This window comes from Athene cunicularia, assembly GCF_003259725.1.
Source record: "Athene cunicularia isolate RWA chromosome 11 unlocalized genomic scaffold, athCun1 chr11_part1, whole genome shotgun sequence".
Taxonomy (NCBI): domain Eukaryota; kingdom Metazoa; phylum Chordata; class Aves; order Strigiformes; family Strigidae; genus Athene; species Athene cunicularia.
The window spans coordinates 18333033-18352033 of NW_020799113.1; the positions used below are offsets into that span (position 1 = coordinate 18333033).

The 19001-nt window shown below is 39.9% G+C and overlaps 1 protein-coding gene across 1 annotated transcript in view; it reads left to right on the top strand.

Moving 5' to 3' along the window:
* GLG1 (golgi glycoprotein 1) overlaps positions 1–19001 on the top strand; it is a 78344-nt gene that overhangs the window by 1681 nt on the left and 57662 nt on the right. The window contains exon 2 of the mRNA XM_026856974.1: positions 2898–2915. Within this exon, the coding sequence (XP_026712775.1) occupies positions 2898–2915 (18 nt within the window). The remainder of the gene's footprint in view (positions 1–2897; positions 2916–19001) is intronic.

Below are 19001 nucleotides of genomic sequence, written 5' to 3' on the forward strand. Positions count from 1 at the left end.
GAAGTTATCTTTGAAAGACAGCTGAACTGTTGTAGAATAGTAAATGGGCAATTGCATTCTTTGTTGCAGATTTTACATTAACATTTAATAAAGGGGAATAAAATCAGCTAATAATACTGCACTTCTGCTTTCCCTTGTACCATATATCGCTTAGAGAAGACCTACAGTGAAAGAAAATAAAGGGTGCAAAATTAACTACAGAAAAAAAATTGAATTAAGATTACTTGTATTTGAAGTTATCCTTCCCTTGTGTATATTAATTATTCTACAGTTTAATTACAGGATCACATACTAATTTTTTCTTTAGATTCCACACTCAGTCATGCACAGAATGGATGATGCTTGTTGCCTAAGTATTTTCAACATCTGGTTCAGTGTGCAGCCCCAGGCCTCACATAGATTCGAACCACATTCTGAAAACAAATTTTTTTCATTTCCACAAGGACTTTTCTACTTAGATTACGATATCTAAGTGCATAACCAATGTTAGTTAAACTAGTTCCTAACACTGTCATGAGCTAAATGGCTTAATGGCTTTCTATTTACAATGGGAAAGTGAGCCACAGCAATATCTGCCTGTGGCAAATAGTGTAGAAAATGTCAGCCAAAATGGTTAAGGTCTGGTGATGTCATGAGTTGCTAATTAGATATCTAGTGACAGAAAACATAAACACAATCTGCAAGTGAAATTGTGCTCTGTACTCTAATATTTTTTCAGCATTTTTTTATAGTTACTTCCAGCATTCTAGGGTATATTAGTAGTAATAACACTTTAGCCCAGCGTTTCAGAAGTAATTATATCGTGTCTTCTTATAAAGTACCAGGGTAACAGGATCAATGCCGAAAGCTTCTATTACTTGTTTATCTGCGAGCTGTGATCTTGCAAACAGAAACAATACTTCAGAGTAACTTCAGGAGAGGTTTCCAAGGAAATTTTAGATGCCACAGGGGATTGTAGAGCATGCAAATTCTTCAGTGAGTACTGCATAAGGCTATGCTTTCAGTATGCTCAGTACCTCCACCTTGCTGTGAATTTTCCAAGAGAGAAAATGATCATATCATGACTTTCATACTGGGCTTGTGGTGATATCTCTGTAATTTATTGCGTTGAAGGGTGAAGGTTTTGTTTTGTCTCAGCATGCGACATTATCTCATATTTGAGCACATATTCGCGTTATTTCCGGCTCTCACAAATTTTCTGTGCATAAGTGGAGGCTGGCAGTTTAAGTACCTTTGAGCTGTTTGGGCTGTGGCAGCAAAGGACTGTTTACCTGTCCCAAGCTGTAAGTATCTGAGGGCTGTGGATTAAACATAGCACAGGGGTGGCCTAGTTTTTAGGAAATGTAAATAGTGAAAACACTGTTTACTGAGTTGGCTGTCTCCTTCAGTACTTACAGTTTGTTTGGGTCACATAAAACCTCTAGGCATTCTCTGTGATGTTCAGGTGAGCTGTTTTGAATGGAAACTGCCTGTTTTTCAGGATTGTATATATGTGGCTGTGGGATGAAGGCTGTTCTGGTTCTCAAATCATTACTATTGCAAAGGAGTAGGCACTTAGTATTCCAGTGATGCTCTTACAATGCCTACAGCATTATCATCTGGTTCAAATATCAACACGCAAAGGGATTTTTTTTTTTTTTAAGGGCAATGATCAGAAACCTTAAAAATGTACCTTAAGCCTTGCCAAGGGCTTTGCTTATACCCTCCTTTTTTTCTAAGGGATATTGACCTGGTGATGATTCAAAGCCACCTCTACAGGGCATGGGAATTTAAGAACTCTTACATCCTTAAGAAGAAAAAGAAAGAAAGGAGAATTCTTACCTGTAGTTGAAGTTGAGCTAACTTAAAGTAAAAATGTGTTGCAGTTTTAAGAGGTTAATTCTTGGACTGTCTAGCATGTATTGAATGCTAGACTCTGTATGAGTTGAAGCCTGTGCATCTGCATTAGAAATTTCCAGATACCATTCTGTCTCAAACTGAATTTAATGAAGAATTTACAGTGGTTTGTGGCAGATGCAAATTAATTTGCATGGTCAAAACTGGTCCCTTCTGCTTCTAAAAGTCATAAAATGGAAGATGGATTTGTTGAAGTCAGTGGAAGGGAATGACTTGGGCCTAGGAGGAAGGGATTGAGACGATTAAGTTTTGAAAAAATATGAGCACCAATAAAAGAAAATGATGCAGTTGAGGCTGGAACACTCTGAAGCTTTTTCTCCTGAGACTTGGTTTCTTAACTGAGATTAGCCACATTTTTGTTCTGAAGTTCCATTTTTTCCTTGTGTTCAGATAGTGTAAGCCCAACTTCCTCCTGTCTTTTGTAGTTAAGTCTTAAAGTAAAATTATAAATACACTTTAAAAGTCTGATTTGTGTTTAGGTTACTTTGGCATCAACCTCTGCCTTCATCTGAGGATGTAGCAATATTTAAAAGTACCCTTTTCATCTTACTAAAGCAGTGTGTGAGCTGACTAGAGGGTAAGATGGTCTCCTGCTAGGTCCTGGACTTAGTGTTTTGTGAACAGAACATTAAGCACAGGTTCTTGATTCTTCATGTTCTTAGTGATCTTAACAGTCACTGCATTTCTGCTTATCCGAGAGAGTTATTTTTGTGGATTTTGGGTGTGTGTGGAGTGTTTTGGGGTTTTTGGTTTTGTGCTGTTCTTGGCAGGCTGATACTTGTGGTAGCTGGTTATGTTTTAGTTTGGCCTGGGATGTTTGGCTTAATAAAAGGGATTATTTTATAAGCCTGCTCCCTCTGGTGAGCTGGCACTGTTGGCCTGCTGCAGCTCTGAATACTGAGGAGGGAAGGAACGGAAATACAAGGGGAGAAGTAAAGTTTGATGCAGGGTGCGCAGTCTGAGCTTGGCTCAGGATGAGCTGAGAAAGCTGTGTTGTGCAGAGGTCTGGTTCTGGGGAGGTGAGTTACTGAGCCAAATAACTGAATTTATCATAAAGCAAAGACTTGGTCAGTTGTGACAGTAGAGACAGGTACAGCTAGATTGTGTTCTCCTCACTTGTATCCCCTCCTTCTCACACTGCAGGGATCAGGAGATCTCTGTAGCTCTGGTGATGTTTTGGGTAGTCGTTGGAGTGGAATGACTTGTCAAAAGTTTGTTCTAGGCAAATTGTATGCTCTCTTTTGTTCCTAGTGTAGAGATAATGTCTAGATGTTCTTCATAGTGTAGCTTTCCTACATGTGAGTACCACTTTCTGTTACTTTTTACAAAGCTTTGTGGTTGTTCTTCCTAAGAATAAACTCCAAAGAATTGAATGAATAAAAAGTCTAGGTAATTGCTTTATTATTTGAAATATTGCCTCAAAATAGTGTTTTGATCTTCCGACTAATCTTGTTTTAAGTTTTGTGAAGTTGGTTGCTACGGTATTAAAAAATTTCAGTTTTGTCCCCTGATTGATTGTTGTCATCACGGGATACTTTCATTTTCTGGATGTTCAGTTTATCCATAGTGCTGTGTTAGATGAGGAGCAGAGATCCTTCCTTCCCCAGGTACCAGCTTGTAGCATAATTGCAACCTCTCTTCATTAAGAGTAGATGAAAACCTGTACTGTTCTACTCCTGAGCAGAGGTGGCATTTATAAAAGCTGTGTCCTGGCACACTGATGTCTGAATGTCTGCAGCTCGGAGCTGAGGAATTTCCTTCAGTAGTTGAGAGGTGTCTGTTTTCTCCACGCTGTCTTTTTGAGGGTGTAGTGCCTGTGTTTTATTTTTTTCCTTTGGATAAGTGTGTCTTGTAGGTCTTACAGCTTTGTGATCTTAGATTTCACGTGTTTGCAGTCAGAGTGCATTACTTGGTTCTAGTGTCTAAAATTCTACTTTAAATCAAACTGTACATTTGATGTCTTTATTGTTGTCAGTGCTGTGGCTTAAGACTAATGGTACACTTTTAATATCTCTTTTGCCATATGACAGCCTGGGGGCAAATGACTGTTAATGATCCTGGACAAGAATGTTTATTTGCTGTATTATTTGCATCTTTGCCTGAAACAATGCATAGGAACTGCTGAGGTGACAAAAAGGTAGTATTTAATGTAATAAGTATTTGTGGTTTCTCTACATGCCTGAAGTATTTTACTCTTTTGCAGTTAGTGGTAGAAGTGTGTGTTCTTCTGTCAAAAACTTCTTGTAGTTTCCTTATTTGATTCTCTGGAGTTTTGAGTCTCTTTTAAAGAACGCAGCTGGTTATGTGGATATAACTACTTACATGTAACAGGGTAGGTTAATAACAAACAGCTATTCCAGCCTGCTATGCAAAATCATTCAGGCAAATGTGCTGTCTTTTGTTTAAAAAAATGCCTAGCTTAATCTGGTGGCAAGTTTGGTGTCTAGATCTCTCAAATCTTAATAGGAGGATCACCAGCCTTCATCATGCTCAGTAGTTTGCTAATTGAGACTTTCTTTTCCAGACTGTCCTGTTAGTTCAGAGTAAAATACTTTCCACCAAGTGAACTGCAAAACAAACTCAGCAGAGCATGCATTCTTCTAAGTGTTGAAGTAATTGCCCTACAAAAAGTTTTGATATAATTAAAAAACCAAACCTGCTTGGCTTAGACTTTCTGTAACAGTCCAGGTTTGATTTGAGCTGAGTCAACTTTTCTTACACTGTTCTCAGTTGAGTTGAAATATGATCTGGAAGAGGCTTACAGTAAACTCTTTCATTGTCAAATTGATTTTTATTTGCTTGTGTCAGTGTCTCTGTGGCCTATCTACATATGTCATAAAACCAGGAAAACTCTCCACTGTCAAGTAAAATCACTACACTGCTGCAGTTGTAATTTGCAACATGAATTGTTCATGAGACTGCAGTTCTTTAGCCATGTTCATGGTGATTTAAACAAATCAATATTAACGTGATCCTTCTTATTGTAGAATTCAGACAGACTAGTTAAGATCTGGTCTCTATTGATACAAGGTCCGGAGTAAAAGGAGGTGCCCAGAAATGTTGACCATGGGTTTTATTTGTCAAGCATTTGATGCTGCTATTCATGTATGACATTTTGTTGACTCTGCTGGTTTTTTTGATTGTTACCTTTGAACTGATGTTGTGAGCACTGTATTGGTGCTTTGATATTTAAGACACGTGAGGGGTGAGATGCTGGGTCTGTCACCATAACGCAGCTGTTCAAATTCATGATGACATCTGCCTTATCTTACTGAAGTCTGTAGAGTTGACTCTGCATAAGGAATGAGCATGCTGATGCAGTATTTCTTGCTGCCAGTCTTTAGACCAAAGGTTCAGTCTGCTTTTCAGTAACGTACATACGTTGCAGCTAGTGTCGTTAAAGTGTGCAGAGGTCTGAGTTGCGTGTTATAGTTGGCAACTGGAACTGCGTTCTTAATGAGTAGTGTAGGACAACATACAGGAAAATCTTTTTAGGCAGTGTGGAACCTGAGAAACTCAGTTTGCTGTAAAGTGTGGTTTGAATAGGAGATTTCTTATGGCAACCTTAATGATCCATTTTTTCTACTTAAAACAGTGAGGTGAATTTTCTGCATTGTGCTTTGCAGTCAAGGATTCAGCAGGATAACAGATCAATGCTTGCTGGAGGGAGATTCAGGTTAGAAAATACTTAACAGCAGTCCCTGCTGGAAAACACGGAGCTGTTTGAGTCACTATCTGCAGCAGAAGTCAAACATCTTGTGGATCTAACACTGCTTACTTTTTAGCTGAAGGCTTCCAGGCAGCGATCAGCAGCCATCTTCACTTACTTTGTTTCTCATTAGCTGTATGAAGCAACATTATTTTTCAAAGCCAAAAAAGAAAAAACTGAAGCACTAGTTGTGTAAGTCTTCCCTGCATTTTTATTAATCTGAGTACTGAAATAGGACTCCTGTGGTGAATGCTTGTCCTGTCTTTAGCAATCCCAATGATACCAGCATCATCTGGGAAGGTGTGGTACTCAGGGATGTACTCTTCCCTCAACTGATTCACAGCTCTAAAGGTGTATGTCTATTCTAATAGTATTGTTAATAGCCTTAACTAGATGTATATATGCACAATACTAGTTGTAGGAGGTATGTGATTCTGCACTTTCCTCACAGAACACAAAAGACCTTGCTGTGTTCCATATTTTTGTTTCAGGACCCTTCACCTATGCTTTAGCAGGCATCGAACCTAAGGTGAACCATCACTGATAATACTCTTCTCTCTGACTACAGAAATAGCAGTAGTGTATGGGGTAGACTTCCCTGGAATAATGCAGGGTTTGTTCTAGCTCAGGTACTCAGCAGTGGCTTGAGCTTGTCCACATCAACCCGCCTTTTGTGTGCTCTAAGGCTACGTTGGCTTTCTTTCTATGAGTAGCTAGTAGGGCCTACGCAAAGGGGAAAAGCATACAGCAGGCCACAGACTACAGGGCTTTTTGTGCCTCTCCCCTCCTCCAGGCATTTGTCAACTCTTCCCGCATCCTATTGTATAAAACCATAGTCTAAACTTGTTATGCTAGAGAGACTGCTGATGGAATTTAAATTATTCTCTTTGTGTGTCAGCTCTTCCAAAGTAATTTCCCCAAATACTTTCCTCCCTTGAGACATTCCAGTGAAATCCATCATGACTTTGTGATGCCCTCAAAGATGATTTAATAAATGTTGTCTTCTAATGTCTGTTTTACTCACTAGGGTTCACAGTATCTTAAAGCTGTAATACTTACACAAAGCATTTTCTGAAAATACTGGAGAGCTCAGGTAGACTGTGTGGTGCTGGCCTGCAGCTGGGATGCATATTGAATTTGGATTTCTCTGTCGTATAATTAAGAGATGGTGAGAATCAGTGCTTCAGTCACTTTACCTACTGGTTGTTGGTTCACCACAGCTTTGTTATCCAGTGTGTTGTCTGAAGTGATCTGGGGCAAATGGAAATAGGCAAAAACCTTCCTATGGCTTAGAGCTGTATATCATGAATAACTTTAGATAACATGGCAGCATATTGTTGCCATCTTAAAGTGATCTTTTGTCTGTTGAGAGATGGAGTTTGATTTCTGACTGTAGTCGCTTTTGCATTATCTAGTGGGATCTCTAAGTTGGAATTGGAATCCGTTTTGGCTTCCTAATACTGAGCCATTCAAGCAGAATGGTAAAAAAGGAAGATATTAAGAGCAGAGTAGCACAGTAGTTTATAGCCTGTTAGACATTAAAATGTTGGAGAACCTTTATATACCTTTGAAACTTTATTGTCTGAAGTTTTAAGGCAGAGTATTATTTCATATAACTTGATTGTTCTGATCTTAAATTGGGCCAGAAGAGTCTTTCTGAACTGACCTTTTGTTCTCGGGAACCATTTAAAGCAAACTTGTGGAGGCTGACTGATATTTCAATTCACTACCTTGGGAACCATGTTGCAGAAAGTACTTCTGAACAGTCCTTTTGGGGCTTGGCATGGTTTTCTTTAGGTTCTTCATTTGTTTGTTGCACGCTTTGTAGCATTAAAAGCCATAGAATAACATGAATTAAGAGGTCATCTTTGAAAGGTATCTAAAGTAATGCCTCAGAGCTGTTGAGGCATTGCACATGAGTAGGATTTGGGCGGTGTGAGTACAGTGTTGTTTGCTCCCACATTTACAGAGGTCATTGTTTTGTTTTGCCCTCTATAATAAATTCATCAATTTGGGTCCTATTCCTTGGTAGCACTATTTTGGGTATGTTTTACTGCATGTTCAGACCTGAATCCAGGACTTCATCAGTGAGCTTCCTTCTGTGTATGCTGGTGAACCCAAAACTGTATGGATAGGTGAGCCGCATGGGTTGTCAGTAGATCAGCATCTTATAGGAAGAGGTCAGGGCAGATGGGGAATTGAACAGCACAGCTACTTTCCCCATCATGAAGCCATCTGGAAATGAAGGGAAGGACAGTGATGTCAGGGTTGTTCTCCTCTCTGCTTCTGGAAGCTGATGTGCAGAAGCCGAGAGGATCCAGTCTCAGGCAGGCAGTGCTCTTTGCCGCTGCTTCCCTGCTGAGACTCTGACTTCTCGTAGGGTACTAGAGCAGCAGGCTCGTGTTGAGCATCTGGGCATGTAGCTAGCTGTCCTTAATAGTCAAGGTGGACACTCTTTTTGGTTTGCTGACAGGATAGGGAAAATTCCATGTTAAAAAACTATGGTTTGTTTGTTTGTTTTTTTAACGTGGAATTTTTCCTATCCTGTCAAACCAAAGCTGTGCTGGTCAAATAATCTTAATTATTTCCAGGTCAAGATGCAGGAGCTATTATTCTACTTGCTCTTGTGTGGAAAGTGCTTGTTTTCCTAGAAATATACAGTCATATTCCCTGATACTGATAAAATCACAGAATTAGCCTGATGACAGTGAGTACAGTAGCTATGTGTTCAAATGATTGATTTTGTAGAGAAGCAAATAAGAGATTTCTATTAGAACCTCTTCTTGGATTGCATGGCATACTGCTGAGATTTTGACCATGGAAGTATTTATCTTGAAGTTCCGATGTTTTTGGTCAGATGCCATAACAGTAGAAAGATGCTGCCTTTCCCTGGAAGAGGTGCATGATCAGATGAGTATTCCAGAATAACAGTGACTTGGAAAGGATAGAAACCCTTTCTGTCTTGGTGTTCCACATAGCAGCAGTTGTTAGCACCCTCCTTAGTAAAGCACATCTCACATCTTGTTCGGAGGACTGCTACAGCCCTGGTGCCATTCCTGTAGAATTATACCCATGGATATGCTCTTAATGTGCAGTCTCATCTGGTTTTTGTCTTACTGGGTTACTCACATTTGTTCTTTTCCAGGTCTGGCTGTCCAAGCTGAAAATGGTACTGTAAATCTGACACATATCTGATCAGGGTTGGTGACATCTTGGGCTGGACCTGGATGAGAACCTGTGTTAAGATCCTGCGTCACTTTTGGAGCTGCTGGCTAAAATAACTCTGCTTTGGTTTCCTCAGCTATAGTACTTGGCAACAGTAGAATAGTATACAGGCGAAAGCGTGGGCAAAACAGTGAGTCTGTCTCAGTGCCGGGAACAGAGGTGAGGTTTGGGTTTGTGTTTTTGTTTGTTTGTTCTTTTTTTTTTTTTCTTCTCAGCCTTACATGTTCCATAACAGTTGAGCTTTCCCTGTAAAATCTTGGGAATGAGTAGCATCTCTTAATGGTGAGCAAATTGTGTATTTTTTAAAACTAGTCTGTCACCTGAATGAGATGTAGCTATGTTTGGTTTTCCTTACCCCCCAAAAATATTAACACATTTAATGTTTACTGGCAAGACTTACTGTATCAAAAGATAACAGTGCGTTGGGCATAGATCAGAGTTACTTGGTGTTGGAGCTTGCTAGCTCTAATCCATGGAAAGTGCTTTGTGAAAAATACGGTAGGGTTTTTTTTTGCCTGTAGCATCTCAGAGTCTTAAAAACAGTGTGTGGGATTGAAATGTTGCTTCATCCTTCTGGAGCAAATCTGTAACTTGTTTTAGTCCAAAAGGAATTCTAGGACTACAAGAACAGCAATATGCTATTTCTATACCAAAATGCCTGAGGCTCTTGTCAAAGAGAAGTGTGATCTGGAGTAGGATATACTGCCCTGAAGAGCTTGCTGCTTCTTAGATTTGATGTTCACGTGCCTGGTAAATATTCTGGGTTTGACTGCCCTAGGCATTCATCCTTCAGGAAAGCTGGAACTCCTAATGTGACAGAGACCCTGGGAGCAGCTGGGGAGGAGGAAAGGGGCACAGGCAGCTTGTCCTAAAATTCTTTAGATGATGTGTCTTGCAAAGTTTCTCACACATGTTTATGAAGTTGCACGTGACCTGTTTGAGAGTGTAAGAGCCTGAGGTATGTATGTGCTGAATATTGCTCAGGACTTTGGGAATATTGCAGCACTCCATCTTGCCCTTGCCTTTAAGACTGTGGACACAGTTGGGTAGTTCTATCAATGAAACTCACTGCTTGCTGTTGAGAAAAAAGTGCTCATTGAGGAAAGCAACAGATAAAAGTTATCAAAATAACCCTTGCTCCTTGGAGAGCTGCTGGTGGAGAGGGAGGCCTATCAGTCACGCTTGCATTTGAATAACATGACATAATATAGTGTGAATGTTTAGGATGAATGGAGCAGGGGGACTGCACTTCAAGCCCCATAGGCTTGCTTTTGTGTTCAGAGCTTGGTGTGTGGGATTTAAATGTAGAATTAAGCTTGGTAGTTTTAAATCTTGGCATTTGTCAGGCTTGTCCAAGCATAAGCTGAGTGCAGAACTAAAATTATGTGTATCTTTTACATGGATGTATTGTAGTGGAGTACATATTGCCTATGTGATCGGGGCCTAATTTTTTATAAGGTGTTTGAATTTTTACAAAATGCTCTACTGAATCTGAGATTTTTTTTTTTCTCTGAGCTGTTTAACAGATTGCAAGTAATCTATTTCTTTTCTTTTAAAAAAAATAATTAAAGACTCTCCAGTTGACTTCCTTTAGACTGTTTGACCATTTACTTATTGTTGAGGTATCCACGTCCTGAATGGTGATTTTGGTGGGTGTTTCATATAGTTTATGCTGTAAATCTGGGGCAATGCTCTAGCAGAAAAGAGGCAGCGGCTAGCTCTGTGGAGTGGGTGAAGTGGCTTCTCTGAGTAGCAGGTCTGCGGCAAATGGGGAATATATGCTGGAGATGTGGCAACAGTTGCAGTGAAATTGTTGCCTAGGGTTAGGGATTTCCCTATTCCTGTAAGGGGAAACAGCTTTAGTTTGGATTACTTTGTTAACAGTCCCTTCTGTTTATGGAATAAACTGGCCTGTCTGGTCACTCATTCAGAATTGTTCCAACATATTTTCTGGATGGGAGGGTCAGCTCTTCTGGAGTGATTTCCCTGGATAAAACAGTGCACATACAGTATAGCTTTTGAGTACTAGATGTAACTCTTGCACCCTAAGATTTTACTGCAGTTGATTTCACTCATTTGTTGCCAAGCTGTTTGGTTACAGAGCTTTTCTGTGTTTTAGTGCTCATTTTTGAAGAAGGGCTTGTCTTGGGGATGTATTTGGCTGATTTGGGGGAGGAGTGCATAGCCTGTGTTTCAAGTGATAGAAAATTTAGTTCGTCCTCTCTAATACTGCACACTAGGGCGTTAAATAATGACAGTAATAGTATGGACTAATTATATGTGTATATTCTACGCTTGTCCTTTATAAACTGAGCATTTTGTTTATCATGGTCAGGGAAAGATGATTAAAAGGTTCTAATGAACTTTTCCTGGAAGTTTTTCGTGCTTTTACAAATGCCTTGTTTGTAAGGTCAGTTGTCCCTGGAGGTTTGCATGCCTCAGCCAGCCCTCGATACCTAGCTCTTGTCCCACTTTTTATGCTCTCTTAGCGATGTGTTAAAACTTCAGCAGAGTACTTCAAGAGAGCATTCTCTGAAAAGCCATGTCTTGCTTTATTTTGTCATGCTTTGTGATACTTCTGGGAAGAGTGTTTTCAGGAGAGGCTGAAGTGTGGTGGCTTGCTGGCTAGGTAAGGCTGCTTCAGGTGCTCAACGCTCTGGTTACAAGTCTGGGAGCTGATGGGATAGAGAAAGATGCGCTAAAATTGCATGTTAGCAGGAGCATACGTATATAGGGAGGTAAAACTGAGGCATGATTTTAGAATTATGCGCTGCATATTATGCGCTGCATGTTATTAACATAAATCACAGTGATGGGCAATAGTTGGAGGTCTAGGCAATTGAAGTGAGCACTGATTAGACTCACAGAAGCAAAATAAATCTGTGAGTAATAAGTTTCTAGCAGTTGTCTGCTTCACTGCTAAAGGCTACTGCTCCTGTGGCCAGGATGGCTGAGCAAAACACACAGCACTTCTTGTGCAGGGAAAATGGGAGCTGGTTTTGATGTGTTTATCTGTGAATGGCAGCACTTAGGAGTGGCTGCATGTGGTTCAGGGGTCCCTGATACACTCACTCTTGGAGAGACTTGAATAGTGTCAGCTGATGCAGGTGAAACCTTGGGGGCTGAAGTAGCAAGTCAAGACCCTTTGGAGGAGCTTGATACTAAAGTCTGGAAGAGAAAATATTTCAGTTTCCTGTAACAGAAATAGGGCAAAGACTTGGTGAAGCCTTGACGGGAAAAGATGTTCATATTATGGGAAACTGGGCTTAAGGGGGTTAAAATTTTGCACCTGTGGCACATGGCTCTGTAAATGAATTCAGATTAGATATCTAGGGAGGCTAATGGAAGCATGTTTTAATGAACCCTAGCTAATTACTCTATTAAGTTCTTGATCAATACCCAGGAGACCTCAAACTTGAAGATTTTTTAAAAAACCCTTTTATAGATACATATATGTTTGTTTATATATGTTTTTTACATCTTCTGTGTATAATCAAAACAACTGGAGGCTCTTGGTTTCTAGAGCTCTGGTTCACCAGTGTTTTACATATTTGGAGGCCGTTTGTAAATTAAAGCTGAAGACAAGCACTTTGAAAAGTATTAATTGTGAATTTTTGATGGGAAGTACAAATGAATAAATGGGCTTGAAACAGCAGATATTAGGGGAGAACATGAGTTTTTGGAATAATCTTTGCTATTAAGTGTATTGAAATGTGCAGGACAATTAGTTGGATTACTTTAATGTGGTCTGGTTTTTTGCTTTAGGGTTGGAACCTATTTCACGTGCTGAACGTAGACCAGACAAGGCAGACTTATGTGGTTTTTCTAAAAGAGGAAAGAATTCTTGTAAATACTTGCTGGCGTATGTATGTTCTTAAAAGTGACTTATGTAAGGAACACCTCTTTATGTTATCTTAGAAACTTGGTTTTCTCCAGAGTATTGTGTTTGAATTTCAGTGGACTCTTAATATATTAAATAAAAATGTCAGGCAGACAGCCTTACCCTTAAGGGATAAAGTACTGTCTTTAAATTGGTTCATATTAAGGAAGTTGGAATAGGTTTAGTCTTTTCTCATTGAGTTAATTAGCAAAACTATTGCATGTTCATAGTTAATACATCACTCTGTGTGTGTGCAAATGGATAATGAATGCAAACCTGAGATTAGGAAAGCTAACCCTTCAGCAAACAGCCTGCAACATGGTCTCCTTGAGTTTTGTTTCATGAATTCTTTGCAGTATTCAGCAAGAAATGCCAAGTCTGTCAGACAGATGGCTTTTATTCTTGTGTATATTCAACCCATTGCAGCCTCTGGTCTCTATTGGTAGCAGCACTGATTGTATCAATGGAAAAGTATCTGCGCAGCCTGCTTTGATTTGGGTAGTGAGAGAATGACTATACACATGAGGGCTTTAGACAGCCTGTCAGATGTATTAATGCTGTACCACTTGAAGGCTTGCCCTCATTCTGTACTTCAGTGGCAAAGGGGTATCAGAAGATTCGTGTGCCTTGTAAAAAGGAAGTTAGGAGCCTAGTGGTCTCATTAAGGGAATCCCAAGTAGAGCATTCTCTGTATAAATGAATGTCAGGTGGTGTTAACTTAAAAACACACACAAACTCCAAGTTATAGGTCTTGCTGAAGATTATAGACCTGCTCTGACACCCACTGAAATGATTTAGTGGTTAATGGGCTGACTGAACAGGTCCTTTGCCTGGGAGCTTTTCAGAATTGAAACTGGCAGGCGGTTCAAGGAGCCAGTTCATGAGGTATGAGCAATCTGCTGAAAAGCTTTTTTATTAGACGCCCAAACTCTATTAACTTGGTAGAAGACTTGAGAGGGATGTTGTCACTTGCAGCCTGAGAAACCAGAGCCCAGCTGGGTCTTGAACTTTGTAAGAGAGAAGTCCCTGGAGCAGGCAGTTAGCAAACAGGGTTAAGAGATAATATGGAAATCATGGGACTTTGAGGCAGAATCCAGCTCATCGCCCTCTTACAGAAAACCAAACACACCCTTTTCATAAATCTGAGATCCTTTATCCTGTGCTATCTGAAAGCAAGTGGTGTTATGTTGTGTTAGCACACTGTTTCCTTGAAGTTTTCAGAAAGACCACAAGATTGAAAAATAGCCAACAAACTTTGTTTTCCATATTCCTTCAGAAATGAGTGGGAAAGTTGGAATTTTATGCTTTAGTGTAATTGTACAGTTTGCTTTCTGTGTTCTCTTATGTTCCATTTAACATTCTTGCTTTTCTGCTTAATACTTGTCTGTTGTTTCACTGTTGATACAGCTCTTGTTTAAAGAAGGAAAAAATTCCTGTTAAGTTATCAAGAGGTTGTTCAAGCATGGCTAGAGATAAAATTAACTAGTAAGTCAGTGGTGTGTGCTCAGAGGAGTGGCTTCAGATGGTGGCTCACATTCCCATACTAAGAATGACCTTAGGCAGTGATATAAAAAGACAGGGGTGAGCAAGGGATATCAGCTGGAGTGAAACTTTTCATCCAGTGGTGGATATAAAATGACAAGATCTAACCTTAACAGCGGGTCAGTGGAAGATGGCTTTTTTTAATATGCAGAAGTCTTAACCATTAATTATTTGGCAGTTATCACCCTTCAGTGCTTTCTGTGCTCATACAAGGCATCGCTGATCTGACTTGTGGCCTTTACAGAGCCTTTACTGAACAGCTTCAGTAAATGACTGTAATCACAGTGATTCTGGCCTGCAATCTTGTAGTTACTGTCTGGCAAGAAGGGGGGGACCAAATATGGACAGGCTCTCTAACTGTTGGGCTTACTGATTATTTTGTGATTAATATGCTTTCCACCTAGGTTCTCCTGGCTGTGCTAAAAAACCTGCTGTACAGCTGTGGATCATATCAAAGCCTTCAGATATACTGGCAAATCTTTTGAGAATAGGCAAACATGTTCTGGATTTCTACTGCAATGAATTCCTAGTGCAGTTCCCATGTACTGGCTGAAGGATTTTCTCCCTGTGTAATTTGATGTCTGCTTGGATTTCCAGACCACAGGTGTGCTGGTGAAAAATCATGTGTCTGGTTGATGTCATCCTAAGAAGCATGTAGAAAAGGCCATAGCCATTGAGATTTTCTAGGAGAAAAACTGATGAGTGAACACAGTGATAGTACTTGGTTTTCATTCTTTACTGCTTAATTTTGTGTGGTTCCCTGGCTAATAACATAATTGAATTTTAAGTTTTCCTCAACCTCTTAGGTACTTGAAAAATGCAATTTTTTTAATGGGTCAGCTACTGGCAATTGTATTCATTGATGTAGGTATTATTAAAGAGGCAACACAGCTGGTGGTCCACAGTTTGCTATATTGATGTTTGTGTTCAGAAATCTGCTTAATTCCGTGTTAAAATCAGATGTCTGGATGTGTTGCTGTATGCAGACTCCTTTGCAGGCTGTCTGCAAGTAGTTCAAATGCTCTTCCTTCTTAAAAATCAAAGAGAATCTTGCAGCCAGCTGAGCTGATAGAAAATCCTTTTCTTGATCTCACAGCAGCTTTACATTCTCCTGCAAGGATATCCTGGACCACATCTTTGGAGCTTTAGTTTGTTCAACTGGAATGTATTTACACAAAGTGCTTTCTTTGCTGTTGCTGGTTTATGAGGAACCTCCTGTGCCACAGCCTGTCACTGTTATGCCAGTTGAGTTGCTTGCAGGACTGAGCTGTGAATTGAATTCCTGAGTGAACTGGAGGTTGCAGGGTGGACCCGAACCTTTGATTAGCCATTAACTTGAACACGCATCTCCTCAGTTGCATTTACAGTGGCCTTCAGGCTGCTGTGCAAACAAAGAGCTAGAGATTGGCACGGGATGTGCAACGAGTGAAGCAGGGTGCATCCTTAAGCCTGGTTTGAACTGCCATGCTTCAGCATGTTTGGTCCCCAGAGTGGCAGGCAAGATCTAGCAAGTCCTACAGGTAAAATGGTCAAGTTGCTGGACAAGACTTCTTAAGTCTGTCTCACTTCAAAGCACCTGTCATAGGCTTGAGAGATGTATATGAAGCTCAACTTCTGGAAGTCTTAAATCAAGTCCATTGGCTATGACTTTGCAATAACAACTGAAAATTGAAAATGCAATATAGTGTTGAACTGAGGTGCAGCCTTGTAATAGTATTGCTCTGTTTTGAAACCATGTGGTTATTGTCTGATAAGTTGAAGTGATCAATCTTGGAGGTTCTGGAGAAAATGAAATGAATTCTCAGAAGTTGAGGTGTCTGTGAGTCTCATGTATGAGAAACAGCAGCAATAATTCAGTTTTATTAGACTTGGCAACATAAGATGCCTAAAACTAAGCTGAAGGGGCATTTGATTTAAGCATAATACTATAAGTATTAATGTATAAAAGAAGATTCAAAGAGAAAAGATGCTGCAGAGTGCATTTCCAGGTAGTTAAAATGTCCGTAACAACTTCTTTCCTTGCCGCCTCCTCTCTTCTTAATCCTGCCATTGCCAGTGAATGTGACTACTGAGCGGAACTGGATGAACATGCAGACGTGAGAGCTGAACAAATTTAACCAGTTGCTAAGCTTTCTCTCTGGCATCATTTACCGCTGCTTTTTTCTCAGGATTAATTTTGTTTATGTATTGTGGTAAAATGAGGCTTTCTGGTTAGACTAATTTGCCATTATTTTCTCTAGCATTGTTCAAACTTGCTGGTTTGTTTTGCCAGTCTCAAAAGATGTCTGATATTAAACCAGCTGTAGTGATCTGAGATACGTGTGTATTGAAATGATTGCTCTTGGTCAACAAAAGGAGCACCTTGATTTACAGAGAACTTCTGGGTGGCTCACAGACAGATGGAAATGTGCTTAAAAGGCATATAAACTTTATGGAAATGCTTCATAGTCCTTTCTAGTCAATACAGAAAGGTTGTCTGGTGCAATTTTCTGGTGACCTGTTTCTAATTAACATGCAAATTAACTTCTTGGTGCTGGAGATGAGGATTGCAAATAGGAAGTGCTAATATGTGTTAGGCTGGGAAATCCCTGGCATCTGCTAAAGCCTCAGCACTGTCTACCTCACGTTTTCTGCCTGCAGAGTGGTTCCCACTGGAGGAAGAAAGCTACTGCAGCCTGCTATCAAACAGCTCCTTTGTCACTTTAAAGAGAAGAGGTTTTAATTTTGTGATGTTGATGCTTGTTGCCCCTCGTAGGGGGTAATTTGAGTGCATTTATAGCCTGGTTAACCAAAACTGGCTGTTTTGAAAATGGCCAAGATGAGATACTTCAGATATATTTCCCTGGAGGAATTGCAGTGTTTCATGAAGTAACTTATTTGTTTGTATTACTGTTACAAATGCCAACTAAATGAATAAATTAGCATATTTATTAATGCTTGTCATCACTTAAAATTTAGTTTTTCATTAAATGCTGCTGTCAAATTTATATTTAGAAGGCAGCTTTGATCTAACAGGTAGAGATGATTAATTTAGTAAAGGTCTGGTCAAAAAGTGAGGTTGTACCTTTGTCCTTGAGGCATCTGCTTATTTTGATGTCACAAAACTTCTTACCTTTCTTCCTTGGCATTTTTGTGCCAATATTCTCTATTACCAGTGATTGAAACAGCTGATTTAGTAACACATTTTGGCACAAGCTGTATAAGGTACAATAAAACCCCACTTGATTTTTCGGATCGCAGCTTTTTTCTAGTGCTGGCAATTAAGAGAAAGTTCTTTTGTGCAAACTGAGCAAATTTGAAATGGAAAAAATGAAGCAAATAAGTGCTTAAAAGCTTTTTTCTCCGAAACGAAGACAATCTTTGGAAGAGAATTATGTTGAAACATTTAACTGTCAACAAAACTGGGCCTATTTTAAAGTGGAGGAAAAATGACTTTTAGTTATGTAAGTCTGTTCAAAGAGTTAATAACCAAATGGTTTGGTTGCAGAGGCAGCTCTCTGCTCATTTGGCTTTGCAAGGCACATTGCATTGTCACCCAGTCTCCTGTGAGCTGGCTCCAGTGAAAATGGTGGGACCGTTTGTGGTCAGTCCTAACCTGCTCCGTCCTAAACAGCACTACACTGCACCAGCAAAGGGGGATGAAAGTGAATCTGCCTAAAACTTTGTGCTAACTAGGTTAAGGTAGTGTAGTACCAAAATTAGTTTTGTAAAAAAAAATTGTAGTTCAGATTAGCATGGAGGATGTTAATGAGCCTAACTGAAAGGAAAGACCTCTGAAGAACCAGCATGAATGACTTTTAAATTCAGGGGTGCTCTTGCATAGACTGTACTTATTTTTATTTCAGAAGATACTGTAAATCTGACTTAGAAGAATTAAAGCATTTCAGCAAGCCACCTATTAGCACTTTATGTTACGGTGCTGCTGTGTAAAGCCTGAACGCCACACACCTTTCCTGGCTCTCCTCTCTTTACAGCCTCACTCTGCTAATCCTACTTCCAACTTTAAATAGAAGATGAGGAAGAAGGATCAACTCTTCAGTTTGAATAATTGATGGATTAACTCCGATTTGCTTATCTCGAAGGGCAGTAAGAACCAGCTTCTAGCGGTGAGCCCCACCTGCATTAATAAGGTCTCGCTTGTTCTGACAATGTTTCCTGCTGCACAGCAGAGTAATTGAAAGAGGCAGATTTCCAGAAATGTGTGGGAAACTACCTGTGTGTGTTAGAGGATGTCTGACTGCAAAAAGTCAGCAAATTTAGTGCCAAGTCTGTGCAATTGTCTGTTCTGGTCGTGAAGCAATGTGTAGGGAAATTTGCTATTCCAGGTGTTTGGTACTTCCATGCAGAATCTCGTCCTCCAGTTCTCAAGTCAAACTGAACACTTGTGATAACTTGCTGAGCCGAAAATAGCAGAGTTAGTGTTTGTCCCTTTAAACTGGACAAATCGTGTTGCACCCACCTCCCCCTTCCCTAAAAGCAAGCCACAATTAGTCTCGGCTTGCAGAAGCAGCTTTTATTTATGTAGCTGTGGAGCTCTCATCCGCCTACTGCTGCGGATGCCATGTTCAGCAGGTTATATTCATTTGGCTCTTCTTTAGGGATGGGGAGGCTGGGATCAGTCAAGGACAGTTCACTGGAAAGCACGAGATAAGAATATATGCTTTAGTAATAATTTCTTCCCAGTTCTGTGTTACACAAACAAGTAGAACAGCTCGGTTTCCTGAAGACTGTTGTAGTTGTGCAGTAACA